The 18472-nt window shown below is 33.0% G+C and overlaps 1 protein-coding gene across 3 annotated transcripts; it reads left to right on the top strand.

Annotated features, from left to right (window-relative positions):
* Positions 1–11: 11 nt before the first annotated feature.
* Positions 12–17785, top strand: LOC105339626 (cilia- and flagella-associated protein 99). 3 transcript variants are annotated; one of them, XM_034472052.2, is made up of 20 exons: positions 12–186; positions 895–1025; positions 1152–1296; positions 3077–3171; positions 3278–3390; positions 5654–5745; positions 6441–6499; positions 7577–7684; positions 8593–8745; positions 9769–9834; positions 10672–10760; positions 10993–11197; positions 11312–11370; positions 11463–11545; positions 11682–11734; positions 12532–12672; positions 12864–12947; positions 13035–13114; positions 13632–13812; positions 17364–17785. In XM_034472052.2, the coding sequence occupies exons 1-20, from the start codon at positions 27–29 to the stop codon at positions 17496–17498; spliced, it is 2232 nt and encodes a 743-aa protein (XP_034327943.1). In that variant the 5' UTR covers positions 12–26; the 3' UTR covers positions 17499–17785. The 3 variants fall into 3 exon arrangements, with proteins under 3 accessions (XP_034327943.1, XP_034327944.1, XP_034327945.1); XM_034472054.2 differs by having other exon boundaries at positions 141–179; XM_034472053.2 differs by lacking the exon at positions 9769–9834.
* The last annotated feature ends 687 nt before the right edge of the window (positions 17786–18472 follow it).

Raw genomic sequence — 18472 nt, 5'->3', positions numbered from 1 at the left:
TCTAAAAACACAGGAAGGGTCAGAGCATGGGGTCAATATCTTCCGTTATCATAATAAACCAGTCCGATGTCGATAAAGTATTTCGGATTTTGAGCCGTTGTTCATGTGGGCTCTTTAATTATGTGTGCTATTATCTTTGTCGATTGGACGCTTGCTGTTTTGTGGACATTGGCAACAAGGTTGAAGGTATTTTTATTTGACTTCAAGTAATGATTTTGCATATTTATCACTATTTTAACTACCCCTATTGTTTTATTGAATGAAATGTTAACATTATCTAAATGAAGTAAAACGCTAGACTTGAGTCGGAAAGTCAAGCATAGATATCTGTCGACCAGTCCAGCTATTTTGATCAGCAAAAGTGAATGTTGCGTTTTTCTAATAAATGTATAGTTAATGAAATAAATTCCATAGATTTACAAAGAAAACCAAAGTGTCTGTATATAATGCAGAATATTTCTTTCTTGCGTGATGCTAAGATTTTTAAAGCATTTCCGGTATGGCGGTACAAACCCAGAATATGTGATATGAAACAGCAGAAAATACTTTTATACAATATACACGTTTGTACTTTAATTAGTTTACAAATTTATATCTTACGTGATCATAATATTCATAAGTGTCTTGGTCAATTAGGTTGTTTTCATAATAATTTAATGTCAACTTCTTTTTGTGAAAGAAAAGAGATCAAACCATACAGATTTTGTTCATGATATTTGTTCACCCAATGTTTTGTCCATTGTAGATTTGTTGTGTAGATTTATTAGTTAATGTTTAACTTTTGCATGCTATGTTTAATGTTTTTGTTTTATGTAACTCATATTCATGACTGTATGCCGACATGGTAATTGTCAATAAATGAATTGAATTTATGATAATTTAATTATTGTTTAGGAATAAAAAAAACCAAGATGAGTTTATCCCATGGACAGTTACTGGTCCATTGTATTCGAGTGCTGGATTCATACAACAGTGACACACAATCAGTTGAGGAACACGTCAACAAATATCTGAAAAACAACCAGGTAAGAGCAGGCGTCCACTCACAGGTGTAATAATTGACCTGTCAGGGGTTTATACAAGTCTAATAATAATTGATTAACTCGGCAATTTTACTTCTGTTTGATGAATTATCTATATTTATGTTGTAGATTTATGATGATAGTGATCAGACATTTATTGTGGAAGTGTTCTCTGAGTGTGTTCGTTATTCCAACCTAATGCAAGTTGTACTGGATGGATTTTATGCTAAGGATGGAAAGAAAACCCTTCGCTCAGAACAAAACCTTTACACAGGTAAATCTTAGTTATTGAGAAAAACATGAAAATACTCATCATCATGTATGACAAGCATAATTTTATTTGGATTAGAGAAGTTTGCATAAAATCTCAGGTGATAATTATTGCATTATAGAGACTTAATTCAATGATAAACACAGGTACAGCCTACTCCGGATATATTAAAATTCAGATAACCATTTAAATATTTTAAAATATCATAATTCAATATAAGCAAAATTGACCGAATGAGGTAGTCGAAATCTTTATAAGTTCAATCCCGATCTAAAATAAAGAACAAACCCGAACAAATTATTTGGTCATCGTTTTCTTATTACAGTGAAGTCGCCATCTTTAAAAGTTCAATCCCAATCTAAAATAAAGAACAAACCCGGACAAATTATTTGGTCATCGTTTTCCTATTACAGTGAAGTCGCCATCTTTAAAAGTTTAATCCCAATCTAAAATAAAGAACAAACTCGAACAAATTATTTGGTCATCGTTTCCCTATTACAGTGAACAGATAACATGGAATATTAGTCCCTTAAAGTTTAATTTAAATATCAGTAAGTTTTGTAAGTTTAATTTTGTTACAATCTTTTTAATAACCTCATCAAAATGCTTAATCACATTTTTTTTACGTTTTAAAGAGAAATCAGTAGTCTCAAACGCTTCAAATATTAAGGATGAACACTACTTGTTTATAATCATAAGTGTATCTGGGTTAATCTCAAATCCTTAGCTATTTCGAATTTAGGCTTTCTCCTTTTATCAATACCCTTTAGTTACTAGTTCATAATTATAGTGTCCAAGTATACAATTTTATTTTTTTTTTCTGTTGGGTTTCCATATTATTTCTAGCCTCAATATGTCCGTACACGTAAAATCAAAGAATTCAACAGTGAATAATTTTTTTTTTTTTTTTTTTAAAGTTTAAAAACACATAAGATGAGAACTTATCAATTCACACCTTTGTATATCAACAGGTCAGTCAAGCAAAATTACTGTCACCAACTGTGACGACAGAGTCAGAGAGAACTTCAATATAACCGTTGTGAAAACAACTCAATTATCACCTCTGAGGACTGATCAGTGACTTCAATATAAGCGATATTTCAAAATAGCCGATTTGATTATAACTGTTAATTCAATGCAAAGAATATGAGAGGCTAAAACTGGGGATTTATTTTAATTTTAAAAAAAGCAGAATTTCAAAATAAGCAATTTCATTCAAGTGGAAAAAAATCCAAACTTAAACACAAAGCATATTTGGTTTTTATTATGTTGTTATAGGTGCATTTTTATCACCCAAATGGCCTAACATTAGCATTTTCTCTCTTTTTAGCCGTAAGAAACATGATCTGCATGTGTCAACCAACATGAAATCAATATACATATACATGTTATTCATCTATTGTATTAGTTAGGTTAATACAGTACATTTGTATTGTAGCTTGTTGTGGTGGACACTGAAAACCTATACTCATGGAGTTCATATTTTTGACAAAAAATAAAATTCATATTCCTAATTAATCATAAATAAGTCCTCAAGTCTGGTTGTTTATATAAGATGATTTGACCATGTTGCTTTATGCATATACTTGTGAAAGTTTCATTATGATTCTTTATTTCTTAGGTAAAACAATATGGACTTGAATTGTGTCATTTATAGAAATTTATACCAAAATTAAGTAATGAACTGAATAAAAGGATCGGAATAAGACATACAATGTGTATTGTATATCCTATGTAATAGATTTAAGATAATCAAGATTATCATATCCATATATGCTTGCAGTTGTGTGTTACTTGGCTTTGTTTCGATTGGATGAACTGGGAATGGCTCATTTTCGAAAGTTTGTTTCATCACAAGACATAAACCGAATGTACAGGGTAAGGATTTACTTGATAGTTTCATTCAATGATATATGGATGGATCCTAAATTGTGGATTTACATACTGGGCTAATGCATCTAATCCAATGTAATAATTATTCTAGTTCCTGAATTTTTTCCTGGATGAGAAGAATTTATTGACCTGGATTCAGGATGGCTGGGAGAAATACTATGAGCATGTGTTTGTGGAGACCAACATGATCTCCTCCATTCAGAGGTAACAAGGCACCCAAAATAGGGCTAGCATTGCAAGTTATCTAGTAACTTAATGGACTTGAAGAAAAACCCATCATAATGAATTCAATAGCATTTATTTCCATGTTCCCCACATGTCGCGAGTTTTAAGCTTTCTGTTAATGGTTTAACATCAAGGCAGATTAACAGTTCATAATAAATGTAATTTGCATTTAAAGCTTTGATAAACTGTAACATGTGTAACAGAACCTATTGGAAAGCATCTTTTTGGGTTTCAAAAATAGATACAGTTGAACTTCGGTATCTCGAACACCGATATCTTGAATACAATGGATACGTCGAAGTGATATTTTAGTCCCAAACACTTAAACTTTAAGTCGTATTTTACCCTTGATATCTCGAATACTTGGATATCTCCAAGTTTTTAACTAGTCCCAGCTAATTTGAGATAAGGAGGTTTGACTGTATATGTAGTGCTATTACACCAATCCCAAATATTTAACCCACCCTCCCATAAAAAAAGAAAAACAAACAAGCACATCTATATACGTATATACACACCAAGAAAGATGTCTTCAGTCTTTCCCGAAGAGAGCAATATTTTTTTCTTAAAATCCCATGGCCTGGGGGTATGTTTGACCTTAATAACAGTCAAGCTGATATTTTCAGGTAGAATTCCAGCTCTGTTTCACCTGTGTAACATTTAGTTATAGATACATGTATAGCAAAAAGTCAGCAGGTTGTGGAATGTTTACTTTGACAGAATCAGATCATACCCTGCATGGATGTTGAAGTGTTTATTTATCCAACACCAGAAAAAAAGTCATAAAACATCAAATTAGAAGTTATTGTTGACACAATAGAATTTCAGAGTTTAAAGCAGATTTCTGTTATTAATGATTATACAGTGCTATGGTCGATACCTTTACTGTGATACCTTTCTACTTTTTATATAGCCTTAATTTGTACATGTACGTAATATATAAATAGACAAACTTCATCTCCTAGGTCTTACTAATATAGGGTTTTCTCATAACTTTGTGTTTATATCCATCTCAGCCCCGAGTGACCTACATCTAATGAATACAGTAAAACTCGTTTAGTACGAACACGGATATAGCAAATTCTCGGATATAACGAAGTGTTTTTGAATCCCCGGTAAAATTCTTAACAAATATTAGCCAAAATTTACGGTTATAATGAATTCGGATATAACGAACTTACGGATATAGCGAACTCATTTTGAGTCCCGTAGAAGTAAATAATAACGAAATTTAACACTTTTGTAACGAACTTCTTTACAGTTAAAAAAGTTTGCTCTACCATTTAACGTAATAGTTTAAATAAATTTATTTTTATAAATAGTTTTTAATTCATAATCCGATTATCAAAGGTATCAAAGTAATGTATTTTTATTTTAAGCCTCAATTAACAAAAATTACAGTCTGGTGAAAGAAAACATGTGTATAGTCAATTCTCTATAGTTATTATTACGTCCTTGTTATACGGATATGACGAATTACGGATACAACGATGTAAATCAATTGGTCCCTAGGACTTCGCTATAACCGAGTTTTACTGTACATTGTTATTCCATTTAGAGATCACTCATATCTTCCTCAATCAAACATAAATAAACAAGTCCCGACCTAGCTTCCTCGGGCCTGATTGTTTTCTACCAGTGACCTAGAACATATCTATTTCTGACCTAGAATGTGTCCATGTCTGACCTCTCTGAGCTGACCATAAGTTATAGAGAGAAGTTGTCATTTACAGCCGGAGGAGATTCAATCACCACATGTACCAGCTACCATGATCTATCTCCCTGTTTCTTTTATTAAAATTGCTTACTTGATGGAAGGAAGAATAGTATGTAGGAAAATCAGAATCTCCAATCTGCCTTATCCAATGAATTGAATGAATACTTTTACAGTCAGGGAAACTAAATGTGTTTTAAATGACTTATATAACAATACATGTATAAATTTTAAAATGTAGGGACATATACATGTGCAAGACGAGGATTAATGATATATCGGTCTGTATAGGGGATCAGAGCATATAAAATGTAGACAATGATGGGCGTACGAATGGCCAGTGATAACTATTGAGATGTCAAAAACTATATATTTAATTTCATTCAATCAGAATTTCTTTGCTCTCTATGAGTAGCTAGATATAATAAGTACACTTTTAGGAAAGTAGATTGATTTTTGATTAATGATATTTTGAATATTGACCAGACTGATCCTTGATTTATATGATGATTTTTTTTATTCTATCAGATGGATGCCTGAACTTCAAGAAATGATAGGCCAAATGAAAGATAAGATTGCCAACAGACTCAAACCCAAACGTAAAAACTTGCCAACTACAGGTAACTTTATTCATTAAAACCGTGAACAGAAATTACATCCATATTTAGCACAATAAAGAGTCTATCAAATATTGTTTTGGTAACTTTAATCGATAAATCAAATTGAGCTAGCTGTACAAAGACCTCATCGGTCTCTTCTTGTCAGGGAAGGTGCTGCAGGCATCACAACCATCTCTCCATGGTTACAAAATAGCAAGTGGTGTAAGGTGGTGTAACAGAGAGACTCTCCATTGGTTAGAGTAAAGAGAGTAAGGGGGAGAGAGAGAGAGAGAGAGAGAGAGAGAGAGAGAGAGAGAGAGAGAGAGAGAGAGAGAGGAGAGAGAGAGAGAGAGAGAAACAGTCAGGGAGGGAGAGGAGAGGGAGACAGAGGCAATTTTATTTACCAATCTCTCAATTGTTACAGAGAGAGAGAGAGAGAGAGAAAGAGAGAGAGAGAGATCTAATGAAGCAATGTTACATAGCAATCCCTCTATGGTAACGTTTTAATATTGTTGATTGACTTCACATTTTATAGAAACTGAACAATTTGTTCAACATTTCACATCGTTTTTCCTTATAATAAAGCTATGTGGATGTTTCATTATTGCTTTGGTTTTATTCCAAACAAGTTAGGTCTTTAAATATACATTTATACAATGGTCTTATTTGTACAATGATGTGTATGATTCAATGTTTTTCTGATTTTGTTTTTGTAGAAATGAAACCATTCAACATCACACAGCCCCGTCCCAGAAGTATACCAATCCCAGAGCCGGTAAGTCAAAATAACTAATATACTGATCACAGAGCCAGTAAGTCATTGTAACTAATATACTGATCCCAGAGCCAGTAAGTCAAAATAACTAATATACCAATCCCAGAGCCAGTAAGTCAGTGTAACTTATATGCTGATCCCAGAGCCAGTAATTCAGGGTAACTAATATTCTGATCCCAGAGCCAGTAAGTCAAAATAACTAATATACCAATCCCAGAGCCAGTAAGTCAGTGTAAATAATATACTGATCCCGGAGCCAGTAAGTCAATGTAACTAATATACTGATCCCAGAGCGAGTAAGTCATTGTAACTAAAATACTGATCCCAGAGCCAGTTAGTCAGTGTAACTAATATACTGATCCCAGAGCGAGTAAGTCATTGTAACTAATATACTGATCCCAGAGCGAGTAAGTCAAAATAACTAATATATTGATCCCAGAGCAAGTAAGTCAGTGTAACTAATATACTGATCCCAGAGCCAGTAAGTCATTGTTACTAATATACCAATCCCAGAGCGAGTAAGTCATTGTAACTAATATACTGATCCCAGAGCGAGTAAGTCATTGTAACTAATATACTGATCCCAGAGCTAGTAAGTCAATGTAACTTATACCGATCCCAGAGCTAGTAAGTCAGTGTAGCTTATATACACAGCCCCATCCAAGAAGTATACTGATCCCAGAGCCAGTTAGTCAATGTAACTAAGAAGCTTTAAATCAATTCTAAAAAAGAGTACTTAATCTGAAGACATAGGCAGACATTATGCTCAACCAATGCCTTGCTCATACACTTTACAGTTGTTCAAGGAGAAATAAATCAGTCATCATTTTTTTTTTAAAGAATTGAAATTCCTTTAGTAAAAAAGAAACTTTAAGCAGATACAGAAATAATAATACATACATGAAATATAAATTTATCTTTGAGTTTGCCTTGTCAGCAATTTTCAGCATGAGTATTGCTTTGTCAGCAATTTTCAGCATGAGTACTGTAAAGTTATCTGATATTTAGTTTTCTGTCTTTGAAGTCTTTTGATTTTAAAAATGAAAGTTTCATTAATAGTGTTTTTACATCTTTAAGATTCCCAAGTTGAAGAAACATAAACCAGTTCCCAAAACACTTTACTCTGAGCCTAAGGAGTTCAGCCAAATCAAGAAGAGTAAGGAATCAAATCGGAGAATAGCTGAGGTTTGTCAATCTTAATGAATCATGCATTTTTTGCACAACTAGAGAATAGCTGAATTTTGTAAATATTATTGAATCATGCACCTTATGTACTTTTTGTGAACTAAGTATGATGACTTTCAAAATAATTTGCATTATCACTAGCATGAGATAAAGTCTTACTTGAAAATATCATACGTGTGATAAGCTGAAGACCTGAATTCTGAAGAGGAGACTTATAAATATTGGAATTGTTTGAAAATACTGTTACTATAAAAAAAACCATATCACAAATGGATTGAAACATCAATTTACTTCTTCAGTTAAGGTATTGATTTTAATTATTCAACCAACCCATTTTAATTCTTACAATCAAATTTTAAATGTTTTAAATTTAATTTTATGGATTGTAATCACTTTATTCCGCCTAGATGTATAAATCAAGCAGATAAAAGTCTGTCCTCTTATTTGATGAATTAAGAGAAGGTTAATGTCTCCAATCTTTTACATAATGCTTTAAAGTACAGCCACAAATGTAACTTGCATAAATTTCTGCATGAATAACTTTAATCTCAGTGCCTTGAACATGTTCACTACATGTATAATCAATTATACACAGGGAGCTAGGTCAGAGTCATTTCTATTTATGAAGTTGTCTTGGTACATTGTATTAATTAATGAAATAATCATTAACAATCATAATTATATAATGTTGTTCTGTTGATATTCGAGGGCAATTTTTAAATGAATTTGATGAAAATCACGGTTTAAAGGACACACAATTCATAGCCGGTGATCCTATCAATACAGTATGTTGTTAGAAATTGTAAACCATGAACTGGTCATTACTTATCACATGTATCATACATAAAAATATGATTATACCTGGTATTATGGAAAATTTGTGTTAATGATATCGATATGTTCCTTAGGAGAGACTGATGGAAGCTTCTGGAATCAAGTTTGCCTGTGCTAACCCAGCCAAATCAGAGAAAACCATTGAAATCTTGAATAACATTGTCAGTGAGGAGGAGGCCAAGCTGGAGTTTGAGAGACACAGAGCCAACCCGCCTCCCTCCTTCCTGGTACGTTCAAATTTGTAAACAAGGCCGTTATATATTCTTGCTTCTCATTACAAGTACCTCTCTCCTTCCACCATCCTTTCCATTAAAATCTTAAAAAACAGGGTCATTTCAGGCTCAGAAACAACTGTGATCCTGTTTAAATGACGAAACACAATTTAAACCACCAACCCCCTTCAAGTGAATTCAAATCCCAAGTTTACTGAAAGTCTGATATGGGATCATTTTAATGTTCATGGAAACATTTCATGGGTTATATTCACGGTAAATAAAAATGATTCCTTTGTAGCATGAAATCAATGTAAATGATCACATTTGTTGTGATGTAAATTCTAGGGCAAGTGAAATCCATGACAGCTTGGCAAACATTTAACCACCACAAATAATAATGATTCCAAAACATGAAGATGTTGCTCAAGAAATTTCAGCAGTTTAGGTTCAGAATCCATTAGTCTTTGCATATAAGATAAGCTATTGTGGAGCACATGTATGTTCTAAAATTATTGAGACAATTTTTCAGGAATATAGGAAAATTCTGGTAAAGCCATCACTGTAGTTCTGCACCATCCCTGTTGAGTAGAACGATCCTGTTAGATGTAGTGACGGCATCACCAAAAACATAATCTGAGCTTCCTATACAATAAATTAACAAAATTTGATTTAGAAATGATATAATAATTTTAAGCATATTAATTTGTTGTACGAAATACTAGTGGTAGTGTGTTTTGTTATTGCCCAAGTTATGTCCCTTTATCAGTAGATGAATGGTGTTGTAATGTAGGTAACGAGGTTTTGAAAAAAACAAACTAGAATGATAAATGAAACATTTGAAAGAAAAAAACCCTAGTCATTTAACATGTACTTTTTATCATTGAGTTTTTTTATTATTATTCAAATGTATAAACATGATGATGTATATCAATTAGGTTAACAAAGCTCTATAGTCAAAAGAAATAGGGCTTCACAGTCTACCCTGCTACTAAGTTTACAAAGGATTTGACAATTTTTTGTGACCTTTGTATTTAGTCCTCAGCATCTTCGCGTGGGTCGTCTGTCAGGAGACTGACGGCCGAGGAGAGATCCCGCCTCTATGTAAGTCGCTGCATGAAGCTCGGGCATAAATCTGCTACATGAATCCGGCATGCACTGTGTGAAAGCATGCACTGAATGTATTGTCTGCATGAATGGATCAAAATAAAACAAAATATCACATACTATATTCTTTTTATATACAGGTTTATTAATAACCAAATTATCACTGTAAAATATCATATCGGTATATCATGTGCTGCATGAATTTATTGTAACAGTAAGTAAGTAAGTAAAACACACATGTATTCAGGATATATGTACCGGTACTTAGAAAAACTGAATGAATTTTATGAAATACAGATAAAGAAACCATGAGGTATTAGATCAACTGATGATATACCATACTGGATATATTTTCTTTTTATCTACAAAGTATATTGTGTATCAATAGATTTGCATGTGAACACTTTTGTTCCTCTGTAAGACAAATTAATTTCTTTATCTATCTGGATACCATAGCAGTAAAAACAATAAAAGACCAGTTTGGGCAAATAACCATGATTTATTAGATATGGTAATGAAGAAAAGCATTAGAATCATGGTCAATCAAACTATTGGGGCTGACAGAAAATGGCTGGAATACTGGCTTTGATGTGTGAACTGTTACAAAAGATTAATAAAAATGCTTGGTGTGGTTTTGATTGGGTTTAATTTTTGGGAATTATTTCAAACAGCATGCTGGATTGCAAGAAAATGGTTGAGTGTACTGTTGGAGTGTAATGGGCATGTGAACTTTTCTGCTAATGAAATAAAGAATCAATGCATTATGATTGAGCTCTTACTAAACATTCAGTTTGAGTTTAAATATCTGTATCACCAATGTTTAATGTTTTCCAGAGCCGAGAAGTACCAATAAAGATGAACACTGCCACCATATTACGTGAGGGAAACCTATACAGAAAAAAAGAGGCAGAGGAAATCAAAAAGTAAGTGCATGCAATAAAAAGCACCAAATTACATGCTTAAAACTGCTACATGCTAAAAGATATAAGGAACCCCAATAACATAAGATTTGAGCAATTTGATGAAAAATCCCAGATGATCTAGTGTTTGAGAAAATGTCAGAATTAAACAAAAGCAGTTTAACACATATTTATCAGTCAAATAATGGCACATTTAAGCTACATGTATTTGTCATTCATAACATTATATTTGCAGGTGGGAGAACCTAGAAGCAGGAGCCAAAGATGCCAGTGATTTCTTGAAATGGCAGACAGAGATGAGACAGCAGGATTTGGAGGATGAGCTTGCTGAGATCGAGCGTCGACGCCTACAGGGCAAGCTCAGTCATGAGGAGGCAATCCTGGCGCGACAAGATCTCATACAGGAAAACAAACAGAAAGTCAAAAGCATGAAAGAAGAGGTAAGGTCCTGTGTAACAGAAATAAAGGAATCATATTTTGAATATCATTGATGCTTACATATATAAATAATTCTTGGCCTGATATGAATTAACATGCAATTTTTTACTTTGCAGACAGAAAAAATGATGCAGGATTATCTTCAAAAGAAATTTAGTGAAGAGAAAGAAATGAGGTAAATTTACATGCTCTTGATTTACATAGAGTTGTTTTGTTAATTTTTGTTTTGTCTGAGGAAACTATTGAATAGATTTAACTTAATTTTAGACAATTAGTTGAAGATACCATGCAAGGACACAAGAATGCCAAGGAAGCGACCAAGAAGTTACGGGAATACAAGCGTAAAATAGGTCAGTGACGTATTTCTATTAAATGGTGTTGATCAAAATTAATATACAAGGTAAATAAAATCAGTTTAGATATCTACATACACTTATTGTTAGCATATATTACTGATATTCCATTACCATTATGTAACTTTTTCAGTCCAAGAAGTGAATGAAGAGAGCAAAGAACTGATGAAGCAGGCCCTGGAGGAGGTCAGTCTTAGAGTTGTCTCCCTTAGCTACATACTATTCTGGATTACATTGTTGTATTGATCAACACTGAACTGACCAATCTAATTATATTTTCATTTTTGAATCATGCAATTACAAATCTTAAAGTTAAAATTGCAAATACTGTATACAGAGTTATTTTCACCCCATTTTATTTTCACTCTTTTACACTTGTAAATGGTATTGCCCAGTCTTGAATTCACCCAGTTGCAGTTGTGTTTACAGAGATATTTTTTGTTACATAGAATTCGCCAAGTCTAAAATTTGCCCTCTGACAATGAGCGTGAAGGGGACGAAAATAAAACGGGGGCGAATATTTCCCTGTATACAGTAGATTGCTTCTTTTCATTCCATGTTTAAACAGAGACAGCTATATAAGGTAGCTAAACACATTTTTATATAAAATCCAGGGTTTTTTCTTAGAAACAAGCATGACAGGTAGTGATTTTCCTGCTTCTTTCATGTAGTATTCATGAAAATTACAATTTTTTATTCTCGATTGGATAATTCATGTGTAGAGTTTTACCTTTCAAGTACATGTAAAAAGTATGTAGAAACATTTTGAAGGGAGGTAACTCCATAAACATCCTTATTTTATGGGTGTATAATTTCATGACTTTATTAGCTGATAAAATAGCTCTTTAAAAAGCTGGCAAATGTTCCTCAAAAAATACAAAAAAAACGATGCCTTATGACTTGATCTGTAAAATGCACCGAACTTAAAATGCATGGCTGCATGGTTTGTTCTTTTGTGCTTACAAATTCTATATTGCTTTCAGGCTGAGGAAGAAATGAGAAGACGGATGGAGCTGATCCATCAGATCCGAGCAATGGAAGCCGTCCCGATAATCCGACAGAAGTTTGTGGATCTGACAGCTACATCCGGCCATGGATTGCTCAGTGAGATGTCCATTGCAGAGGTCAGTTAGAAGGTTTATCTATTATTGGAACATGTCCTTCTAAAAATCAATCAATATTTAAAATTATTTTTTATCTTTAATTGTTATTTCATTTATATTAATTTACAGTATATTATCTGTTTTAAGATATTTCTTATATGGTTTCAAATTGTTCCCTTGTTGAATTAAAATATTTTGTTTATGTTGAATAGCTCAGAGAAAGACTGTCCCTATTTAGAATAGCAGAAAAAGAGACAGAGGAACAGAGGCGAGATGACATCTTGGCATCCAAACAAGTGAGATCTTTATTTATGCCTTCAAAGATTTGAAAAATCAAAGATTAAAATTACTGGTACTCAATTTGACCTCTGTTTATCATTTAGGCTAAGGATCAGATGCTGTTAGAAACACTGGAAACCATATCTAAACATCGACTGGAGCAGACCAAGTCAGCAGCCGTAAGGTAAACAGTTTAGGCTCAAATCTCAGGTCAGATACAGATCTGATGGAAACAGGTCAATGCTTAAATATTTGATCAAATACATGGACAAAATTAGTAACGTGATTAGAATAGTTAAGCGTAACCAGGAACCATGACATTGTGAAATAGCAATAAGATTTTTTTAGAATGAAGGAGAAAATTAATGTACTGAAGATTCCTTATTATACGCAAGTACTTAATTCAGCGATTCCCCCGTTTTGTATCAAATTGCCAGAATATAAAATCCCAAATGAAATTTTTATACTTATTTTTTATTGTTCTCTGCTCTTAGAAAATAAAAGTGAAACTTTAAAATCTGCAAGGGGTGCTTCTCGTGATTTTATGCGGATATTAATTCCTCACGTTTAATTAGGAATTTACAGTTTGTCAAAATAGTAATACTCCCGTATAATTCTATTGAGAGCATCATGGTAGACAAAATTACATACGAAAAAAAGATAACATATAGTATTAGGCAATTTTACTGAATTTGATTTAGGTTTGAGTGCAAGAAAAAAGGTCTAATTCCAAAGAAGCCTGAAATAAAAGATTCTAAACTTCTGGAGTTGGAGAAAAAACTAGAGGAAAGAAAGGCACAGCGAAAAAGAGAGCAGGAAAAACTGAAAGTAGTCCCAAGTAAACAGTCAGTAAACCAGACAAGGAGTCTTATCAACCAAAAGGTAGGTCATTGAAACTGAAAGTAGAATCCTGTAAACAGTCTGTAAGTCAGACAAGGAGTCAACCAAAAGCTAGAATTATTGAAACTGAAAGTAGAATTATGTAAAACCATGTGTAAACCAAATGATGATTGAACAAAAAGTCATTGAATAAGTTATAAAGCATTAGTGAATATCAAGTATATTTGCACCCTGACATTAGTGGTTAGAGCTATAAGAATAATGATTTATGTGTTTCCACTGTGGTGGTTAGAGCTATAGGAATAATGATTTCTGTGTATTTACTGTGGTGGTTAGAGCTATAGGAATAATGATTTCTGTGTTTCCACTGTGGTGGTTAGAGCTATAGGAATAATGATTTCTGTGTATCCACTGTGGTGGTTAGAGCTATAGGAATAATGATTTCTGTGTATCCACTATGGTGGTTAGAGCTATAGGAATAATGATTTCTGTGTATCCACTGTGGTGGTTAGAGCTATAGGAATAATGATTTCTGTGTTTCCACTGTGGTTGTTAGAGCTATATGAATAATGATTTCTGTGTATCCACTGTGGTGGTTAGAGCTATAGGAATAATGATTTCTGTGTATCCACTGTGGTGGTTAGAGCTATAGGAATAATGATTTCTGTGTATCCACTGTGGTGGTTAGAGCTATAGGAATAATGATTTCTGTGTATCCACTGTGGTGGTTAGAGCTATAGGAATAATGATTTCTGTGTATCCACTGTGGTGGTTAGAGCTATAGGAATAATGATTTCTGTGTATCCACTGTGGTGGTTAGAGCTATAGGAATAATGATTTCTGTGTATCCACTGTGGTGGTTAGAGCTATAGGAATAATGATTTCTGTGATTCCACTATGGTGGTTATAGCTATAGGAATAATGATTTCTGTGTATCCACTGTGGTGGTTAGAGCTATAGGAATAATGATTTCTGTGTATCCACTGTGGTGGTTAGAGCTATAGGAATAATGATTTCTGTGTATCCACTGTGGTGGTTAGAGCTATAGGAATAATGATTTCTGTGATTCCACTATGGTGGTTAGAGCTATAGGAATAATGATTTCTGTGTATCCACTGTGGTGGTTAGAGCTATAGGAATAATGATTTCTGTGTATCCACTGTGGTGGTTAGAGCTATAGGAATAATGATTTCTGTGTATCCACTGTGGTGGTTAGAGCTAAAGGAATAATGATTTCTGTGTTTCCACTGCGGTGGTTAGAGCTATAGGAATAATGATTTCTGTGTATCCACTGTGGTGGTTAGAGCTATAGAAATAATGATTTCTGTGTATCCACTGTGGTGGTTAGAGCTATAGGAATAATGATTTATGTGTTTCCACTGTGGTGGTTAGAGCTATAGGAATAATGATTTCTGTGTTTCCACTATATTGGTTAGAGCTATAGGAATAATGATTTCTGTGTATCCACTGTGGTGGTTAGAGCTATAGGAATAATGATTTCTGTGTTTCCACTGTGGTGGTTAGAGCTATAGAAATAATGATTTCTGTGTATCCACTGTGGTGGTTAGAGCTATAGGAATAATGATTTCTGTGTTTCCACTGTGGTGGTTAGAGCTATAGAAATAATGATTTATGTGTTTCCACTATGGTGGTTAAAGCTATAGGAATAATGATTTCTGTTTTTCCCCTATGGTGGTTAGAGCTATAGGAGCAATGATTTCTGTGTATCCACTATGGTGTTTAGAGCTACAGGAATGATGATTTCTGTGTTTCCACTATGGTGGTTACAGCTAAATTCTGTGTTTCCACTATGGTGTTTAGAGCTATAGGAATAATGATTTTTGTGTTTCCGATGCAATCTAGTCTGGATTATAAGAAATTACATATAAAATCCATATATTTATTTATAGCATATAATTAGATGGTTCTCAATTTATAGATCCTAAGAGCATTTTAAAGTTTAATGTGTTTCCAAGGCAAATGTTTAATTTGCACTATTGATCAAGTAAATGTAGATACAATTTAATTTAATAATTGTTCAAGTTTCTGAAGGTATTGACCCTCCTCAGTTTTTTTTGTATACTACCTGTTTTCTTAAATTAGCTGTCAGTATCACATGATAGATTGACTATATTCAAAAGGAGACACTTTCCTGGTAGGAAATTGTGTATCTTTGTAATGAGATAAAATTTAACGGTGAAATTTACAAAATAAAGGCAACTTTTATAGTCAAAAAAATGTGTTTCACTGTCATTCAAAGTTGACACTAATTATCGCAAGTTTACTATAATATAAGTTATTAGCTTTAACAGAAATATGGAAGAACTGCTCAATTTCATGCAAACATCTGAATGAAAGACAATTATTATTAAAATTGATTAAAATAAATTTAATTAATTTTGAAAAAGCACCAGTTTGAATAAATTTAAAAATGACTATAAATAGGACATTCATAAGCCACTTGTAAGGAAAAAGCAAATTTACAGAAATATTTTAACCAAATTGGATATTGAATAATTTCAAAAATTTGAACAATTATCTTATTAAATTATATCTATGTTTACTTGATCAATGTTGCTTATGTTTAGGAATCAAACATTTGCTTTGAAAACACATTGAAATTTGAAATGCTCGTATGATCTATAGACTGAGAGGCATGTAATTATATGTGAATAAATATATTTTTTTTAATATTTAATTTCTAAAAGGCCTTTCATTTTATCAATCTAAGCAATCAAATCCAGATTGCATCAGAAACACAGAAATCATTATTCCTACTGAGTCTAGACAATGTACCGACATCAGAAACACATTAATCATTATTCCTACTGAGTCTAGACAATGTACCGACACCACAGAAATCATTATTCCTACTGAGTCTAGACAATGTACCGACACCACAGAAATCATTATTCTACTGAGTCTAGACAATGTACCAACACCCTTTTTATTGATCAATTAATGGTCATTCCTGCCTAAAGACAAATATGATTACAAATTTATGAACAGCAGAAGGTTTCAGTAAAGAATTCCATCTGGGTCTCGAGTCACTTCACCTATGAAGATATTAAATGTGTGTGATTTAATAGACTTAATATACTATTGTAATCTAATAAAACAATATTTTTTTATGATTTTTCCATGGTGTATTGAACTAGTGTCTCGAACTGACAAATGACCACCGCCCCCTCTTAATTTGTAATGAATTGCCATTCATTACGGTTAGTTAGCATGACACTGTCTGGGGTTTATAATTTTAACAATTTCAATAAAACTCATTTGATTTTTAACCATTGTGCTAATCGTTTGCACTTGAAATACCAAATGGTTTGTTCAGTCCATATATCTCAGCAATGTTTGGTTTACAGCAAGTCGCTTCATATCATGGGAAATGATATCATGTTGGATCTGTGTTGGCTATGCAACTTAAAACAGTTTTGATATTGAAAGAACTGTAAACATTTAATCTGCAGGGCTGTCACTGTGTAAGTAATAAGTATTTCCTTTGTGAGGGTAGTTAAGCACTCAGTGACTGACTTCTGGTTTTGGTTACTACATCTACTGATTACGTTGTATTGTTTTTCCTTTGGTAGAAGGCCCTAGAAGAGAGCCGTTGGCGTGAGTTGGAGATGACACAGGAGCGCGCGGCTCGCCTGATGGGGGACGGAGTGATGAAGAGCCAGTCCGCCTCCAGGCTAGCCTCAGCTTCAGCCATCTTGGCGTCATAGTCCCCCCAACATGAAATTACTGAAAGACAAAGTAGTTTGTGTGAAGTCTGTGATAATTGTGATTATCTGCACGGTTCTCTGTGAGTCAAACATGGATATCTCCCGATTTACTGTATTGTTGTGTTTATCTCTGCAATAGTAGGAAAAAATTGGGAAAGTAACATCAAAATGAAGAGAAATAATGATATTTTGTAATACTGTAACTTTTTAACTTACTTTTTATTGTTTTGTACAGATGTTATTACATGTATATTGTTTTTCAATAAAATTAAAGTATGTGAAAGAAATATGGACTTATTTTAATGATATCTATTTTTTCATTGTCTCAAAAGATCTCATCAGATATGATTGAAAACCTTGTACTTTAATATCATGGCATATATTTTGCAAATTCGTAAGAAGAGCGTCCAAAATGCAAAAAAAGAAAAATCAATTTAATGTACCGGGTATATTAATATATGATGTGCATACATATATTAATATATTACTTTTCAAAAATATTAAAACCCTATTTGAGAATCATAGCAGAAAACTTTGCAGCTCTATAGGTACTTGATGACCCAAGAGTGTGGATGGAATCTATTATAAACCTTTTGGCATGAGAGGGCGGAACCTTTGAGTATTCAAGGATTGAAGGGCTCTTTTGTTATACTTGACTATACATTACACATATCTGAAAAATGAAGTCATTAAAAGCAATTCTTTGAGAATCTGAATACAAAGAAAGTGGCACGAATTATTGACACAAATCAATTGAGATTTAAAAGACAATACATCGGAAGGCAACAGACTGTCATGCAAAAAAATATTGCTAAAATTTTACAAGGTATTGAATTATCAAATTTTTAATGGAGATCGAGTAACCCAAACATAGAAGATCATAACGAACTGCTTAAATATAGCTCATACAGCAGCCCTCTAGTTACGTATCAAATACTTATATGAATTGGAATTTCTATAAGTGTAAAGTAATG

The sequence above is a fragment of the Magallana gigas genome, chromosome 8 (assembly GCF_963853765.1).
Source record: "Magallana gigas chromosome 8, xbMagGiga1.1, whole genome shotgun sequence".
In the NCBI taxonomy this organism is placed as follows: Eukaryota; Metazoa; Mollusca; class Bivalvia; order Ostreida; family Ostreidae; genus Magallana; species Magallana gigas.
Note: the sequence above shows the minus strand (reverse complement) of the source record. Positions and strands in the feature narration are given on the sequence as shown.